At 44.1% G+C, this 16,612-nt stretch overlaps 1 protein-coding gene across 2 annotated transcripts in view; it reads left to right on the top strand.

Annotated features, from left to right (window-relative positions):
• The window catches only part of Myo16 (myosin XVI), a 482,961-nt gene that overhangs the window by 157,005 nt on the left and 309,344 nt on the right, over positions 1-16,612 (top strand). For both annotated transcript variants that reach the window (XM_006981334.4, XM_015999820.3), the window contains exons 3-4: positions 6,805-6,875; positions 14,521-14,664. In XM_006981334.4, coding sequence (XP_006981396.2) covers positions 6,805-6,875; positions 14,521-14,664 — 215 coding nt within the window. The remainder of the gene's footprint in view (positions 1-6,804; positions 6,876-14,520; positions 14,665-16,612) is intronic.

Genomic DNA, 16,612 nt, shown 5'->3' with positions numbered 1-16,612 from the left:
AAACTGTGTGGGTGTGATCTAGGCTATTAACTTACATTTAAGAAGCTATCCAGACTCCAAGTGGGATAGCCTGAAGCAGAGAGGCACTTATGGCCATGCTATACAGAGGAGCCACACCTAGGCACAGCATAGCCATGATGCGCAGAGGAGCCACACCTAGGCACAGCATAGCCATGATGCACAAAGAAGCAACATTGAAGTGCTGTCTAATCATCAAAGAAGGCATTCACCTTGCTCCAGGACCCCATAGGGTCAACAGCTGATTTCACACTGTGAACTCAGAGGTCAGGGGACTGTGAGGGACAAATGCTAACAGAAGGACATCGTCAAGAAGTGTGATTTCAGGAAAGCTGTCTTTCTCAGATATAGGGGTAATTAAAGCATTCTCGACAAATGGAAACTGAGAGAATTTGTGGTGCACAGATTTTCTGGATTGACAGGAAAGACACTGTTGAGTTCACAGGAAAAGCTCTGCAAAGTGAAGTGTTTAGGGAAGACAGTACAGTGGTGCTGTGTTAGCCAAGTTTAACCTAAGCTATCTAGAGATACTACAAAAGAAATAGGCATGCCCCTGTTAACAGGGGTGTACACATGCATAAAGGTGCTCCGTTGAGTCTAAAGGGCCGAAGCTGGGGAGACAGGAGTATCCAGGAATGAAGTATTTGTTCACTGCTGAACCTCAGTCAATAGTAATTAATGTAAATTAGGTTGGTATGCATTAAAATGTTAATTATAATTCCAATGAATAATTCATCCAAATGCTTGTGAATTAAGATGGCAATATGTAAAGACCTATTTACACAAAAGAAGAACGGAATGGGCGTGGTGGCTCCTGCCTGTAAAGCCAGCACCTAAGAGGCTGAGAAAGGGTCATGGGTTTCAGATCAGTGTAGGCTACACAGGGAAACCCTCTTTCATAAAATAAAAGAAGCACAAACAAACAGAAAAGCAAAAACCAAAGAGAAGGCAGCAAGAGAGGTTTAGAGGAAAGAAAAAGGACACAATCCACACAGCAAACAAGTAGCGAAATATCACATATGAGTCCCACTCTCTCAGGAATTGCTTGAACGGACTAAAACACTCACCATTGCTGGACGAAGCCTCTATGACGAGGACTGGACTGGGCACCAGTCTATGAGAACAGCAGAATATCACTGGGAATCTTTTCCTTCACTTGTTTGTTTATTTGCTTTGTGTTTCATGTTTGGTTCTATCCTAGGTGTCTGGGGTATCCCACCTCTAGGTCTCGGCCCTTAGGGTAAGTTCTCTCTCAGGGTATGGGTCTCCAGCTGGGCCCATCAGTTGTTGGTCACCCTCACAATTTCTGTGAGGGCAGGGAGGGGAACTTTGGTTGGGATGCAAAACCAAACAGACAAAGAAAACCAAACAAAAAAGAATTTACACATTAAAACATAATTAAAAAAAAAACACTCAAGGGGCAGAACTCAGAAGAATGTATAAGAGAACTGAGCAGCTGTGTTTTGTCTAAAAGGAACACCTAGCTAGGGCCTTCAGGAGGGAAGTTAAACGGATGTCCCCAAACTTCCCATCCTGACTAGCAGCAACCAGGCATTAATTACATAACCTGCTCCCAGTTACAAAGCACATTGATGGGAAAGCTCTCAGCATGCGAAATAAAGTGTTTGTTTAAAATGCTCAAAGTTAAACTGTTAGAGGAAAATAAAGACACGGCATGGAAAGAGAAATTATCCCATCTAAATGACAAGGAAGTCATCATACCTCTACACCCACACGAAGATCCAGGACGGATGAGGTGGAGCTGAAGGCTGACAAGGGAAACAGCATGCTTCCTGGTGTGACTTCAGTAGTAGTCTAGTGACAGACGGGGCAGGTGCATGAGAGTCAGGGGCAGAAGACCTGACAGCCACTCAGGCGGCCCCGTGCCTCCCACACCAGCAGACCACACAGTCGTGAGCACTTGTGAATATGATGGGCCGTGTAACAGGCTGCAAAAGGAAGCATCTTCGTCTATCAGAAGGACTGACAGACAACTTCACTTTCTAACCTCAATACAATGAAATTAGAAACCTTTAACAGAGATTGTTAAAGAATTTAAGGAAATTTGCAAGTACATAAAAGTTAGCTTCTTTGTCTTGAATTATGCCCTTCCCCTAGTTCTTCTGGTGAGCTCTTAACCCATGTCTTGGTTACTTTTCTGTTGCTGTGATGAGGCAACATGACCAAGGCACCTTATAAAAGAAATAACTTAATCTGCCTTATGATATTAGAGGATTAGAGTTCGTGATGGTGGGAAAAGAACTCCTGAGAGCTTACATCTTGATCTACAGCCATGAGGCAGAGAAAGGGATACACACATGGCTGTATCTTCTAGTCCTTCCCTAATAGTTCCACTAACTGGGGACCAGTTATTCAAGTGTAGGAGCCTTTGAAGGCTATTGTATTCAAACTACCACACCCTGTATACCTCAGAACGTGGTCAAGTCTCAATACATGGCCTTTGCTGAGGTGGTCAATTTGAGGAGAGTTAGGACATAGGAGGAAAAGGCCAGAGAAAGCAGATTCCCTGAGATGCTGGCTTCTTGTTCCCAGAAGACATTGTGAGAAGACATGTGAGGAGGGCATGGGGATGGTTATCTCAACAGTACCCATAGGGTTGAGGGGAAGATGCAAGGGACCTATAAGATACCCCAGCCAGCATTTGTTTCAAGGACTTCCAGTCCTTGGCTCGCCCACCCTGAAGGGATTAAGTTGTAACTTTCTCTTTCTCTGCATCCTAGTCTTTAGTCTTTCCTGGATTTCAATTAATTGTCTGTGTCAGGAAATGAATTTGGTAACCTCCACCTAGACGGCCACCAGCACCCTGTTGCACACCCACCCTCACCAATGTCTCCTGCCTTGGAGGTGCATTTTTCACAATTACCAACCTCCATCCATATGAAGTCATGGGTACATCTCCATAGCTGTAAATGCCTACAGCAGAAAAGCATACGAATACCCAATTACCTAACTTCCCACATTTGAAAGGAAAAGCCCAGTAAAGCAACAGCCAGTGCCCAAGAAAGGTATACATACTTGGTTGGAAGCGAGAAAAATGTTGAGAAAAGCAATAACGTATATGAAAGGAAAAAATGGTTCTATGAAATGGTCAACATACTTGAAATATTATTAGCTAAACTGACCAAATTTTCTTTTTAAAAAATGAAAATGAAAGCAAAAAAATTCCAACTACAAAAATCAGGAATGAAGGAAGGTAAGTTTTAGTTATGTGCTAATTAAAAAAATCAAGTGAGCTAAAATATAGAGTTGTACACCAAAAGCCTAGCTGACCATGTGAGACAGAAAACCCTCTAGAGTGGCATGAGCCATCAACAAATCAGGATGAAAAGAGCCAAGTGATGTAGACTGGGCAACAGGCTTCGAGGAACAGAGAGACTGAATTAACATCTTCCCACAGTGGAGCCCAGCACGCTGCTTCCCAGAGGAACTCTTGCAATGACTAAAGAGAGGCTGATACAAAGCTGCAAATGTGTCCATGAGCCAGAACACAGAAAGTGTAACAACATGCTGCATGAGGCTGATACTACCCAGAGTCCAACTGAGAGCCACCAAGTGTAGGAAAATAGGCTGATAAGGCAGTGAGAAGCTTCAATGGCCCCGCAGGGCCAGGCTCTGGAATCTTTCCAGACCGAAGCCAAGCAATGCATAGCCTATAACCAAGTGGATTTCAGTCTACTAATGTAAGACCGTTGCTGTGTATGAGAACCCAGTCAGTGAAATACAGCGTGTCCTTGATATGAACATAATGGACACAGTCACACCATCTCAGTAGATACTTTAAAAAACAGAAGACTTTCCCACAAGTAAACTCACTCAACAAACAGCAGAGGTGGGGTGGGTTCAGCTTCTCTCACAGGATGCCTACTCAAACCCAGCCAACATTACACCAGATGGGGCAGACCAAAGCCCCAGTTTTCCCTGTAAAGAATGGAGTGACTCTGCTGCCATGGCTTGTTCTACACGGGCTAGAAGCCCTGGTCAGGACATTGGTGAAGAAGGTCCTCGTGACAGGACCGTGAGAGCACAACCAGGACCACGTAGCTCTGGCCACCCTCGATAGCGCTGAGCAGCAAGCTTGACTGAGTGTGCATTGTGTGCCCATGAAAACAGGAACGCTTACTCGGTGTTATCAGACGTCATCTTTCAAGTCTGCATTGCCCATCCTAGGACTTCCTTCTCTTCTTGATTTTCTTTCTTTCTTTGGATGTTTGTCTGTGCATGCACACGCACATCAAAGAACAGCTATAAGGAGTCAGTTCTTTTCTCCCACTGTTGATCAAATTCAGGCCATCGTACTTGGTGGCAAGTGCCTTCACCCCTGAGCTATCACCCATGGGCTATCCAATTCCCTCTTTACTTTTTAATTAATTAGAGACAATGCCTCACTATCTAGACAGGCTGATTATTTTAGACATGTGTCATGATGCCTGGCTTCTCTTTATTTTTAACGTATTTTCAACATTATTCTATTTTCTGTGTATTCTTAATTTTCTCCCAGTACCCCTAGTTACCACAATGATTATGGGGAAAGAGTTCATTCTTAAGTGTTTGGGAACAAGCAACGAAGTATATCTAGCTCATTATGCATAGCTATTATAGACAGTGTTAACTGCTGTCCTCTGGAGTCTCCCCTGAAAACTGCTGAACTTACAGGAGCCCCCAGAGCTTGACAGTGGATCCCCCGATACCATTAAAATTCAAGTCCATGCTTCCCCATCCAACAGCTGTGTCCTATTAGTGCTGGACCTCTCCACTTGTAGTGTGGGGATAATATAAAACTAGCAGTCTCTTAATAATGCGAGACAGCATCTTATTGTCATACCCATGCCCAACTGTGCGTAGGAATAAGGTGGTAAATACCAGATTTCCCCCAGAAGTTCACTCAGAGAGCACAGTTTGTCTCATTCATCCTAAACCAGCATAATTTAACTTGACCCCATTGCCCACAGTTTCCAGACTGTGGTCCCTGATGTGTTTAAACCAAAGTGAGGTGTTATCAAAGGGTCTCAAGGGAACTGACTTAGTCCCACTGTTTAAAGAAGGTATGCCTGCTGTCTGATACAGGTAGGGGTCCTAGTTGCCTGCAAGTTTAGAGATGGGTGTGTATAGCCTGCAGCCTAAGCCAAGTGGAGTCCCAGGTTGCTAAGCTATTCTTTAAGTTTGCCTGACTCACTCAGCTCTCTCAGAATGGAGGCAGCTGGCAATCTGTCTAAGACCTGCCACCTCTGAGAAGTTTCCTCAGCAAACTGGACCTTGTTTATGAAAGCAAATCCTGGACTGAAGAACAAACAGCATCGTGGAAGGGAAAATGCTTGTTTGTGAACAGAGAGGGAATGTTCTAGAAACTTTCCTTATGAAGCTCTTTTGGGAATAGCCCTGGAGTAGACATGCTGTAGTCTCAAAGAAGTAAGGACAGGCTTGGTCCTCATTCCCTCAGACAGCAGGCATGCATCTGTTCTGTAGTGAGAGAGATTAGGATGTGGGGTGCTTTGACCGGAGGAAGGTTTGAGGATGGGCACTCTAGGCTACCTTCATAGGTCCCTCTACGGTAGATGGCTGTTCCCATCATGCTCATGGGATACACAGCAGAGAAGGGGACTTTCTGTGCCTGGAACCTGTACAGGAGCAGCCAGCTGTTCAGATTTCTTGTCCTCTTGGAGTTACTCAGAGGGAGACAAGAGACCAGATACCGGGAGGCATTGGTTCTGTGATGAATAGAAAGGTGCCATCAGGTCACATTTCAGGTCACAGAGAAAAAACTGGATAGAAAGCAATATGGCTCCATGAGGGTGACTGAATCGGAGCCACTTGGACTAGTGCCCTGTCACAGTTGAGAGAAAGAGTGGCTGATGTTGGGTGTGTAGGTTCATGGATGTCATCTCTGCACCGGGGAGACTGAGGCCTGAGACTGAAAACGTCCGGCTGACTTGGCCTACGTAGAACCATTGACCTAAACTAAAGCAACAATAACAACAAAACCAAAACAACAAAGAAGGTAGCTGCTACTTTGTTGCCTTTTCGTGGCAAGTACATCAGTGATTATTTTTTAAAACCATGACTAATGCTACTGATAATGGAGACCAGGGGAGTGTCCCTGAACCCAAGGACCTTCCTAGGAGGCCTACCCTGTCAGGACACTGTAATCAGCAGAGACTAGGAGATCCCTGTGTGCCTCATGACATTCATGTGCTAACGAATTCACCTTGCTGGCAGATGGACACACTGGTCATTTTCTAGCTGTGGATTTGCTCTGATAATTAATATATGTCTTGATCTATGTGACTTTATGGCTTTGTCCCACAGTGCTCTGTGACAGTAGGAGAAACATGGTCAAGGGCTAATGGCACAAATGGAGCCCTAGTGTGCAAAGTGCAAACTTTCATTGCTTTAAGCCAATCGGTCATCACAAATTGCAAAACAATGTCCTCCGGAGGCCAGAGAGCAGATCCTTTTTGTTTATATGCTTTCTTTTGTTCTGCAAAGGACATATAAACGTGGTGCCTCAAAATAATCCACTTCTGTCAGTTCTGCTTTCTGATTAATTTCTATGCCTGTGGTGAGTAATCAAACTTCCATGCCAGGTAACAGGTTTGGACACAAGGAGAAACGCACGTGATCGTAGGTGTGCGATGTGGGAGATCTGACAGTGACCCTCACCCTGTGACCCTCACAGCTCTTGTCCGAGCTGCTAATGAAAGACTGTCGGTTTGGGCTCAGGGCGTGGAACATGCTTGCTCCAACTCTGTTTTCTCTCTTCTCTTACAGTGCTTCGACTCTTGAAGGAAGGGGCGGACCCACTATCTCTCCTTTCCTCAGGAGGGTCCTTACTCCACCTGGTAAGAGCGGATACTTGAAGGGGCCATGTGGTGACAACTGGGGGCAGAGAATAAATTAAGGTTCTAAAAGTCAGTTCCAGAAAGAGCATCAAACAATGAGCCAAAAAAAAAAAAAAAAAAGGCACATTTCAGATGGCAGGTGTGGATAAAGAGCTGCTGAGCTTGATGTTCTGAGGCAGAGAGAGTCACAGGATTCCCAGACCTGAGGAGGAGTGGGTGGAGGAAGAGTGTCAAGTCTGAGCTCCCTCCATTGGTTATACCCATTGACCTTCCATCAAGGTCTTGCACACGCCATCCTTATTTCTGTCTAGATGTCACGATAGATGGAGTGAGTATACCATGTGGCTGTCACTGTCATTTTTGGGTTCTCCCCAGTGAGGCAGTGAGCACTTAAGGCACGGTGAAGGGGCCGTGAATGAAAGACCCCCAAGGATGTAGGGCCTCCATGGTTAATGGCAAGGTAGTTACCCTAGACCCAAATAATAGAAACCAAAGATTCAGAAAGAGTTCAGCAAGAAGGAAAAGGCTGTGTTGAGAGACTTCATCGCCTCCCAGGCTGAGGCAGGAATTTTGATGCTGTCGTGGATGGTCATAGGTTGGGTCTGGGAGATGTACAAGGAAACTGAGTGTTGGGTGAGGGAGAGGACTCACTGCTGTACTCTCCTCTAGCAGAAATTACTGAGTAAATAAAAACAAAGGGACAATTGCAGGTTGCCAGAGAGGAAAAAATTACAGGGTTTCAGAATGCCTTAGGTGCTGAGAAAGACAATTTAGCCATTAGGGTGTCAAGTGTGAACTGCCTCATAGGGAGCCCACGCCTTGGGACATCCCACAGTGGGATGCCTGATGCTCTTCAGACTTGGGTCCTGATTACACACTGTTCCATCGATGTCTTGAAGGGAGGCAGCACAGTGCATGTGCATGGGGGTCAAGGACCAGCTGTAGGCACTGTTGGGCTTTCTCAGAGTTATGTTTATTTAACTCCAATATTACTCATTGAGCACCAGGCTCTAAGTCAGTAGTTCTCACGTGGTGACCTTCAACCATAAAAATATTTTCATTGCTACTTCATAACTGTAATTTTGCTATTGTTATGAATCATAATGCAAATGTATTGTATGAAGAATAATTGATATGTGACCCCTGTAAAGGGTCATTTGACCCCCAAAGGGGTTGTGACCCACAGGTTGAGCACCACTGCTATAAGTCCTGATTTCTGTAAGACGTTTCTCTTAAATGTCCCAGAGAAAAAATTTTCACATTGGAATCAAATGTTCCAAAAGGGTTAAGGTTGATATAGAATCCATAGAAAATATTTTAACTGTATATCTCTATTTTAACTTCTTTTTAATGCATGTTTTGCAAACACATTTGTCTCAGTCCCTTTGCCTACTGGTCCTTAAAAAATCCCTGGAGTAAGCAAATGGCAGGTATCAAATCCTGGATGATGGACAGGGAGGTAGTGGTAAAAGCAACCATGACTGTGCCCTCAGGAAAGGTGTCTCATGAGGGTACCATAGAGGAATCCTCAGATTTCAATCTTTGTAAGAATTTATGGAGTGAGGTTTCATTAATTTATTTACAATTTTATTAATTTGTAAGAATTAATAAAGTGCTGGGGGTTTGTGACTTTGGTTTTAGTTAATGAACCAAGAGAAGGACTGTCAATGCTCACACAATGGAGAGTGACTTTCAGACATCCTCCATGCTACACTGTGACATCCTTACACCATAGTCAAGCTGAAGTCAAATTCCTTAAGAATCAGAGATATCCTTCGACTGAAGGGATTCTAGTTTTAATACAAAGACAAGGAATTCATGTAAGTGTCAGGATGGCTACAAAAATATCTAAGACACATTGGGACTCAGAAAAGCAGAGTAGAGAACAGAGTGTCTAATGTAATTGAGGAGATGATGGAGAGCAGAGGTGAAGAAGGTAAGGGCGGAAAACGGGGGAGGAGATATATACACAGACGATGACGATATGATAGATAATAGATACATACAGATGAAAGATGTTGGAGAGGATAGACTGACAGACACTATGGAGAGAGAAAAATAGAGAGGTGATGATAGATTATTAATAGATTGATAGATATATGACAGATTATTGATAGATGACAGATACATAGATGAAAAACAAGTAGATAATACATGGTTAAATAGCTGATATATGGATGGAGTTAGATAGATAGATAGATGATAGATAGATAGATAGATAGACAGATAGAGATGGATGGATAGTCAGACAGATGATAGATACATGATATATGATTGATAGAGAATAGATACACAGATAATGAGATAAATAGATAATATATGGATAAGTAAATAATACATGGTTGGATAGATGATAGAAAATGAGGTATAGCTTAGAAAGAAACATTAACTCAGAACATATCTAGGCTTTTTCACGGCCCCATGGGTCAATAATTTTCCCTGAAGTGGAGAAGTAGCCATGAGAGATGGTGTTTTCAGGCTGACTGAGTTCTCCTAGGTTTTCTGAACATTTCCAAGTGAGAGACATGCATTTAAAATGTCCAGGACCTAGACTTTGGGGAAGGAAGAGTAAAAAGAAAATGGGGGGGGGGAACGTGGCAGTGGGGAGGAACTTGGTGATTCAGGGAAGGTGCTAAGAGCAGGTGCCCCCCAATACAGAGAGAGAGGGGAGCACACTTGTGTTAGAGAAACACTAGGATTCATGGGCACGTGAACTGTAAGAGGGGTTTTGTGCAGAAGGGCATGGGCCTTGAATAGGACACTCGACCTGGTCCTTGAAATGCTTAGTCTTTGAGCCAGAGACACTACGTTTTAAACTGTGTGAAGTCCAGCTGCTGAGTTCTGCTTGACATGTGGAGAAAGAGACGAGGGCAGCAGAGGGCCTGGGGATGTGACACCGGGTGACAGGCAGAAAAGCGGTTCCCAGGCCTACTGAGCATGGCAGGCACCTTGCTCATTTTCTTTCTGCAGTGAAATGTCACCGCAAACTAGTTGGTGTGGTGACAATCAGCAAGGATTGGGGGGAAGAGGTGTTAGCTTGAGGGAAATTCTTTCTAGGGAGCATGAGCTTTGCTAAGCTGTGATAATAGTGTAAGACCGCTGTTACAGAGATGTTCAGCCTTCATAATCTTTTCAGACAAGTGTGATTAAAGGTATTTATTGCTGTCAAATTATTATTCATAATCTTTAGAAGTGTGAATCACAAAGTACATCACTAGAGAAGGGTGGGTGTCGCTTTCAGCTTTGCATCTAATTATAGCTTTTTTATTCTCCTTGAAATAAGAGGTGTGCTTTGGAATTTCTGAAATTCCAAACTCCAAGCACATTTGGGGTGTAAATATGGATTCCTGCACTGTGGGTTAGGGATGTCTTTGTGTTTGTGTGTATGTGTATGCAATGTGTGTATGGGGAGGGATGTGCATGTGAGTGAGTGTGAGGTGTCAGTGTGGATTCCCATAGTCTAGGTCAGGGAAGTCTTTGTGTTTGTGTGTATGAGTGTGCAGTGCGTGTGTGTGTGTGTGTGTGTGTGTGTGTGTACAGGGGTGCATGCAGGTGAGTGTGTGGATATATTTCTGCCTGTGGAGGCTAGAGCAGGCTGCTGGGTGTCTTCTATCACATTCCACCTGATTACTGCGGGGCATGGTCTCCCACTGATCACACTCCACCTGATTACTGCGAGGCATGGTCTCCCACTGATCACACTCCACCTGATACTGTGAGGCATGGTCTCCCACTGATCACACTCCACCTGATACTGTGAGGCATGGTCTCCCACTGATCACACTCCACCTGATACTGTGAGGCAGGGTCCCCCACTGATCACACTCCACCTGATTACTATGAGGCAGGGTCTCCCACTGATCACACTCCACCTGATTACTGCGAGGCAGGGTCTCTTACTGATCACACTCCACCTGATTACTATGAGGCAGGGTCTCCCACTGATCACACTCCACCTGGTTACTGCGGGGCAAGGTCTCCCAACTGAACTGGACTCTCTCCTTTCCAGCTAGGCTGGCTGGCCAGCAGTCTTTCAGAACCCACTAGTCTCTCCCTTCTTCTCCCCCTCTCTGAGTGCTGGGGTTACAGGATGCACAGCCGCCCCTGGCTTTTTACATAGGTGCTGAGGATTTGAACTCAGCTCCTCATGCTTGCACTGGGAGCACTCTTACCCACTGAGCCGTCTGTGAGGCCCATCCAGGGTATCTTAACAGGCCCAGAATGAAAGATCATTCACATCATCGTTGATTGTACAGTGAACCTTCCAAAAGAAGAAGAAAAGAGAGGAATTACTTTCATATGGATCCAGATCACACTATGTTGTTCAGGTCCCCACCCCCCCTCCCGCCCCCCCCCCCCCCGCAATCATTCCTAAAACTGATGCTGCTGTGGCTGAAGTCCCAGTTCACACCAACAAGTTTTCAAGTGATTTATCAGTGATTTACGTGACTAGGACGTAAGAGACACGGACTTGGTGCTTCTCTGTCAAGCCACCTATATTTGTCTTACCTGCTTGTTCCTTGAACCCCTTACAGGGTGCTTGAGAATGTCTTCAATGGCCTCATATCAGGGCTTTCCCCCTTGTCCAATTTTAGATTTTTTTTGTAATGTTAGACTTTGAATTTGTCTTCTCTTCTCCATGATGAGTTAGTGTTGTCTGTGCAAAGTGCACAGCCGCAGTGTGTGATGTGCACACATACCCAGCCGCCTGTCACGATTAGCTGAAAGAACACCCATTGCCACCGAACTGCCTTTGAGATGTTCTCAGATACCAGTTGTCTCTATGTGTGCTGATCCATCCCCAGACTCTGCTGTGTGTCTCCGTGATTCTTCTGCTCTTCTGTCAGCAGCTCACTGTGTTGATCACAGGTTTACGCAAGTCTCGGCACTGGGTCCTTCAGTCCACAAACTGTTTCCTTGTCCGTGATCTTTAAGCTATTCTAGGTCTTACTCATTAACTTATGAATCTTAGATTCAGGGTTTTTTTTGTCAGTGCAGATAGACCTGTGTGTTTCTGGTTGCGTTTAATTAAATGCAGACAGACATAGGAAGAATCAGCTGAGAGTTCTGTGTTTTCTTCTTCACTAACACAGTCTACATGTAAGATTCTCCAAGCCTATAAAATGTGGTTACTTTGTTACTTCCAGGCTTACATATTTTTGTTTGTCTTAATCACAAATGTTTCAAAAATTTTGAAACTATTCAATATTTTAAAAATTTCCAAAATGTTGTTGCTACTGTATAGAAATTCTGATTTGTTGCTCTGGCCTTGTGTCTAATAACCCTGTCATACATATGTATTAGGTAAAATGATTCTTTTTATATATTTCCATATCACAGGTCCTCTGTGAGTGGAGGCAGGTTTAATGACAACATTGTAGCTGTTATTCACACCTTGTTACACGTCCAGCAAGGCCCTCCAGGGAGTACTGAGGAGTGTGAGAGTACACAGACCCATCCCTGCTTTCATCAATGAGAAACATTTATTCCATCTTGTAACATTCACCTTGAAGTTATGGAGTTCATCAGATTGCTGATGTGCTTAGGTTGGAAATCTGGTGTTTGCTTTTTGTCCATAGTTCCCATTTTATACACCCACACACATACACATACCTTTTCTGCCTTCTTTTGAATTATTTGGTGTGATTCAGGTTTGTGTTCTTGTGTGTTGTACATAGAACTTAATTCAGTGTGTGTTTCAATATTCCTAAGGTATGACTCATTAATTCCAGTAGCTTCCAGCACTGTTTTCTACTGTTGCATGTAACTTTAAAACAGTATATTGAGTATCTATCTACCTATCTACCTATCTATCTATCTATCTATCTATCTATCTATCTATCTATCTATCTATCTATCTATCATCTGTCTATCTATTATCTATCTATCTATCTATCATCTGTCTATCTATCTATTATCTATCTATCATCTATCTATCTATCTATCCATCCATCCATCCATCTATCTATCATCTATCTATCTATCTACCTATCTATCATCTATTATCTAATCTATCATCTGCCTGTTTGCCTGTCTGTCTGTCTACCCACCATCATCATCTCCCTCTGTATCCAGGTTGGCCTTAATCTTGTGATTCTTCTGCCTCAGAGATCATAGCCGCTCTTCACTATGGCTTCCTTTCCAGTCCCCAGGTTTCTGAGTTCTAGGCATTGCCCCTTTTCTGAGTGCAGCGCCATTGATCATTCATGCCCTATCCTGTGGACTCTACTGATTCTGCCGTGATGCTTCCCTAATCATTTGTGCTGGGTTCTAGGCATGGGATATTTTGACTGTTAAGTACTAGCTGAAATTTTTTGTAACTTTAAATAATATTCAGTACTTTAGGGGACTGTAGTTATTTAGAAACTCTTTGATCCTGTTGGGGCTTACAGTTATGATTTATTTGGTGGGAAAAGAATGGTGTTTAATTGAAACTTAGTGTCCCCTCCACTGAAGACAAATACAGGTATCTAGTCTGGCCAGAGGGAACAGGTGCCAGTTTCTACTGTGTGGGTCATGATGCTTATCACCCCAGTGGCCTCTCTCCCTGACATGGGGAGTATCTTAGGGTTTCCATTGCTGTGAAGAGGCACCATGACCACTACAACTCTTATAGAGAAAACATTTAATTGGGGTGGCTCCCTTACAGTTTTAGAGATTCAGATCATTATCATCATGATGGGGAGCATGGCAGAGTGTGGGCAGATGTGGTGCTGGAGCTGAGAGTGCTACATTTGACCAGAAGGCAGTAGGAAGTTGACTGTCACACTGAGGGAAGTCTGAGCATAAGAGATCTCAAAGCCCGCCCCCACAGTGACACACTTCCTCCAACAAGGCCACACCTACTCCTGCACAGTCACACCTCCTAATAGTGCTACTCCCTATAAGTCTGTGGGGGCCGTTTTCATTCAGACCACCCCAGGGAGCTTCCTGGGAACCATGCCCATCATCGTTCAGCTGCAGGCTTGGAGGGCCTGCTTCCAGAAGTTCTTCCCTCAAACAGCTGTTTTCTGTCTGTCACGGTACGCCATGAAATCTCCGTACTTTGAAAATAAACCGAACTCAGGTCTAGCGCAAGAGCAGTGTATACTCTTAACTGTACAACTGTACCTGAGTCCTTCCCCCAGAGTTATGAGGTCACAGACTGGAGCAGATGAAGGTGCTGGCGGCTGTCAGTCAGCAGCAGGCTCTTCCAATGCTGCGTTCCTCACTGTGCTGTCCAGTCATGGCGGGTGAAGTGTCACAGTGGGGATATTGAATGTTTTAGTAAGAAGAGTCTATTCTAAGCCTGTGTATAAACCCTACATAAAGCGTGTCCACCACAGGAGAGAAATGTTATGTGCATTTTAACAGTCCCAATGAACTGTTTGAGTCAGAAGGATCATGCACTCAAGGGCACAGTTTAGAACCCTCACTGCACATGGCCCAGGAACCTAATCAAGATCTGGCTTAATTTATAAAGTATCTGTCCCTTGTTACTGTTTTCATCCCAAAGCCGATTGCCCAGATTTCCCATCAGTCTGACATCTGCCTCTTTCCTTTAGTCTCACTGGAGACAGAGAACACGTTTTTGGCCTTGCCTGTCCTGACTGTCAGTGGTGTTTGCATCATTTATGATAACTTGTGTTTCCTTTCTATCTTTCAGTGTGCTCGATATGACAATGTCTTCATCGCGGAAGTGCTCATTGACAGGGGTGTCAATGTCAACCACCAGGATGAGGACTTTTGGACACCAATGCACATTGCCTGTGCCTGTGACAACCCTGATATTGTCCTGTTGCTCGTATTAGTAAGTACATGAATCCAGATGACCTAGCACTTGAAAACTCCATGGCAGATACGTGTTTAATAATATCTCTCACACTACTTCTGGGAAAAGCATGTGTCTATGTCACCATTCATGCCCCAAGAATGCAGATAATTAGAAACAAAGCTGTCACTCATGAAGCTCCTGAAATATCCATGTTCATGTCATGACAAGCTTTAGAACTGCATGCTTTGATACACATCAGTATTATTGGAATGACCATGTTTGTTCTCAAGAATCCATATTCAGGCAGCTGCAGTTGAACTTTTGAAGACATTTTGTAGCTAGTTTTCCTGCCTTGCCCACAGTCAGGACAAATCTTTGTCACCTGCCAGTCCCACAGCCGCTCAGACCCAACCACGTAAACACAGAGACTTATATTGCTTACAAACTGTATGGCCGTGGCAGGCTTCTTGCTAACTGTTCTTATAGCTTAAATTAATCCATTTCTACAAATCTATACCTTGCCACGTGGCTCATGACTTACCGGCATCTTCACATGCTGCTTGTCACGGCAGCGGCTGGCACTGTCTCTCCCACCTTCCTGTTCTCTCAGTTCTCCTCTCTGTTAGTCCTGCCTATACTTCCTGCCTGGCCACTGGCCAATCAGTGTTTTATTTATTGACCAATCAGAGTAATTTGACATACAGACCATCCCACGGCAACATTTCTTTCAATGGAATCATGAATTTGGGAGGGAGTGGAGAGGACACAGGAGAAATTGGGGGGGCGAGAAAAAGAGGTAGAAATGATATAAATACAGTGCTCATGTATGAAATACCCAAAATTAAATAACAACAACGTTTCTTCCCATGCTTGAGTATGTGTCACTGGATATCAGTGACTTTTCCTTTCTAAGTTCAGACAGGGATCTCAAATCTGGTTCCATTGCAAGTCCACATGCCCCCCTCTAATGTAGAATGCCAATGCTTCTAAAAAAGGCACAGGGCAAAAGGCTACCTCCTTATGTCTCCATGGAAGGCAGGGTTGACATTGCAGAACTGATGCTGCAGACCTTACCAGCAGCAAAGCTGAGCTCAGCACATGACTGCATCATGATCTCAGGGCTCATTAGGTAGACCTTTGATCCAAGACCATGACTAGAGAGACTGTGATATGGGAAGTGTGACTTTCAGAACACCACTAAGGGCTGGAGGCAGCACTCCCCAGGGAGCACACTGAAACAGAATGCTGCATGTTTATAGGCCAAGAGTGGAGTAAGGTTGGACATGAAAACGGGTGCCCGAGGTATCACTATACAAGGACTCACCATTAGGATGAACTACACTCACTATACAAGGACTCACCATTAGGATGAACTATACTCACTATACAAGGACTCACTGTTAGGATGAACTACACTCACTATATAAGGACTCACCGTTAGGATGAACTACATTTACTATACAAGGACTCACCGTTAGGATGAACTACACTTACTATACAAGGACTCAGCGTTAGGATGAACTACACAGTGGCAACTTCGTTAGGTCTCTCTGAGACTGCACGGATGAGGAAATCAATGTGAACTTTGTGGACACTGAAGTTAAACTGCCTCTTCCAGGGAAAATCAATAGATAGTGACATTTACCGGAGTCCTCAGAATAAATGTTTAGAAGAGTGACTCTCTGAAGAAATGCCGAATCATCTTTTCAACTTGGGATGCATGCCACATGCCAGAGCGAGACTCAGTGCTGGACTCCTTACAGAGTGGGGAGTTCTTCATGCTCATCATCTGCCTTCAATTCATCCTTCAACATTTGAACTTGACCCTTGTTTACCCCTGAAATTATCAGCAGGTTACCTGCATTCTTCACCATCCCACCTCATTGTGAGTGTGAACTTGTTTAAACTGCGGTTTATTCCCCCATGCCCTCAAGAGGAACAATGAATACTTAGCTTTCCATTTAAGAAGTTAAAGAAAGTTAAA

The sequence above is a fragment of the Peromyscus maniculatus genome, chromosome 17 (genome assembly GCF_049852395.1).
Source record: "Peromyscus maniculatus bairdii isolate BWxNUB_F1_BW_parent chromosome 17, HU_Pman_BW_mat_3.1, whole genome shotgun sequence".
In the NCBI taxonomy this organism is placed as follows: Eukaryota; Metazoa; Chordata; class Mammalia; order Rodentia; family Cricetidae; genus Peromyscus; species Peromyscus maniculatus.
The sequence above is the reverse complement of the archived record's forward strand: the minus strand, read 5'-3'. Positions and strand labels throughout refer to the sequence as shown.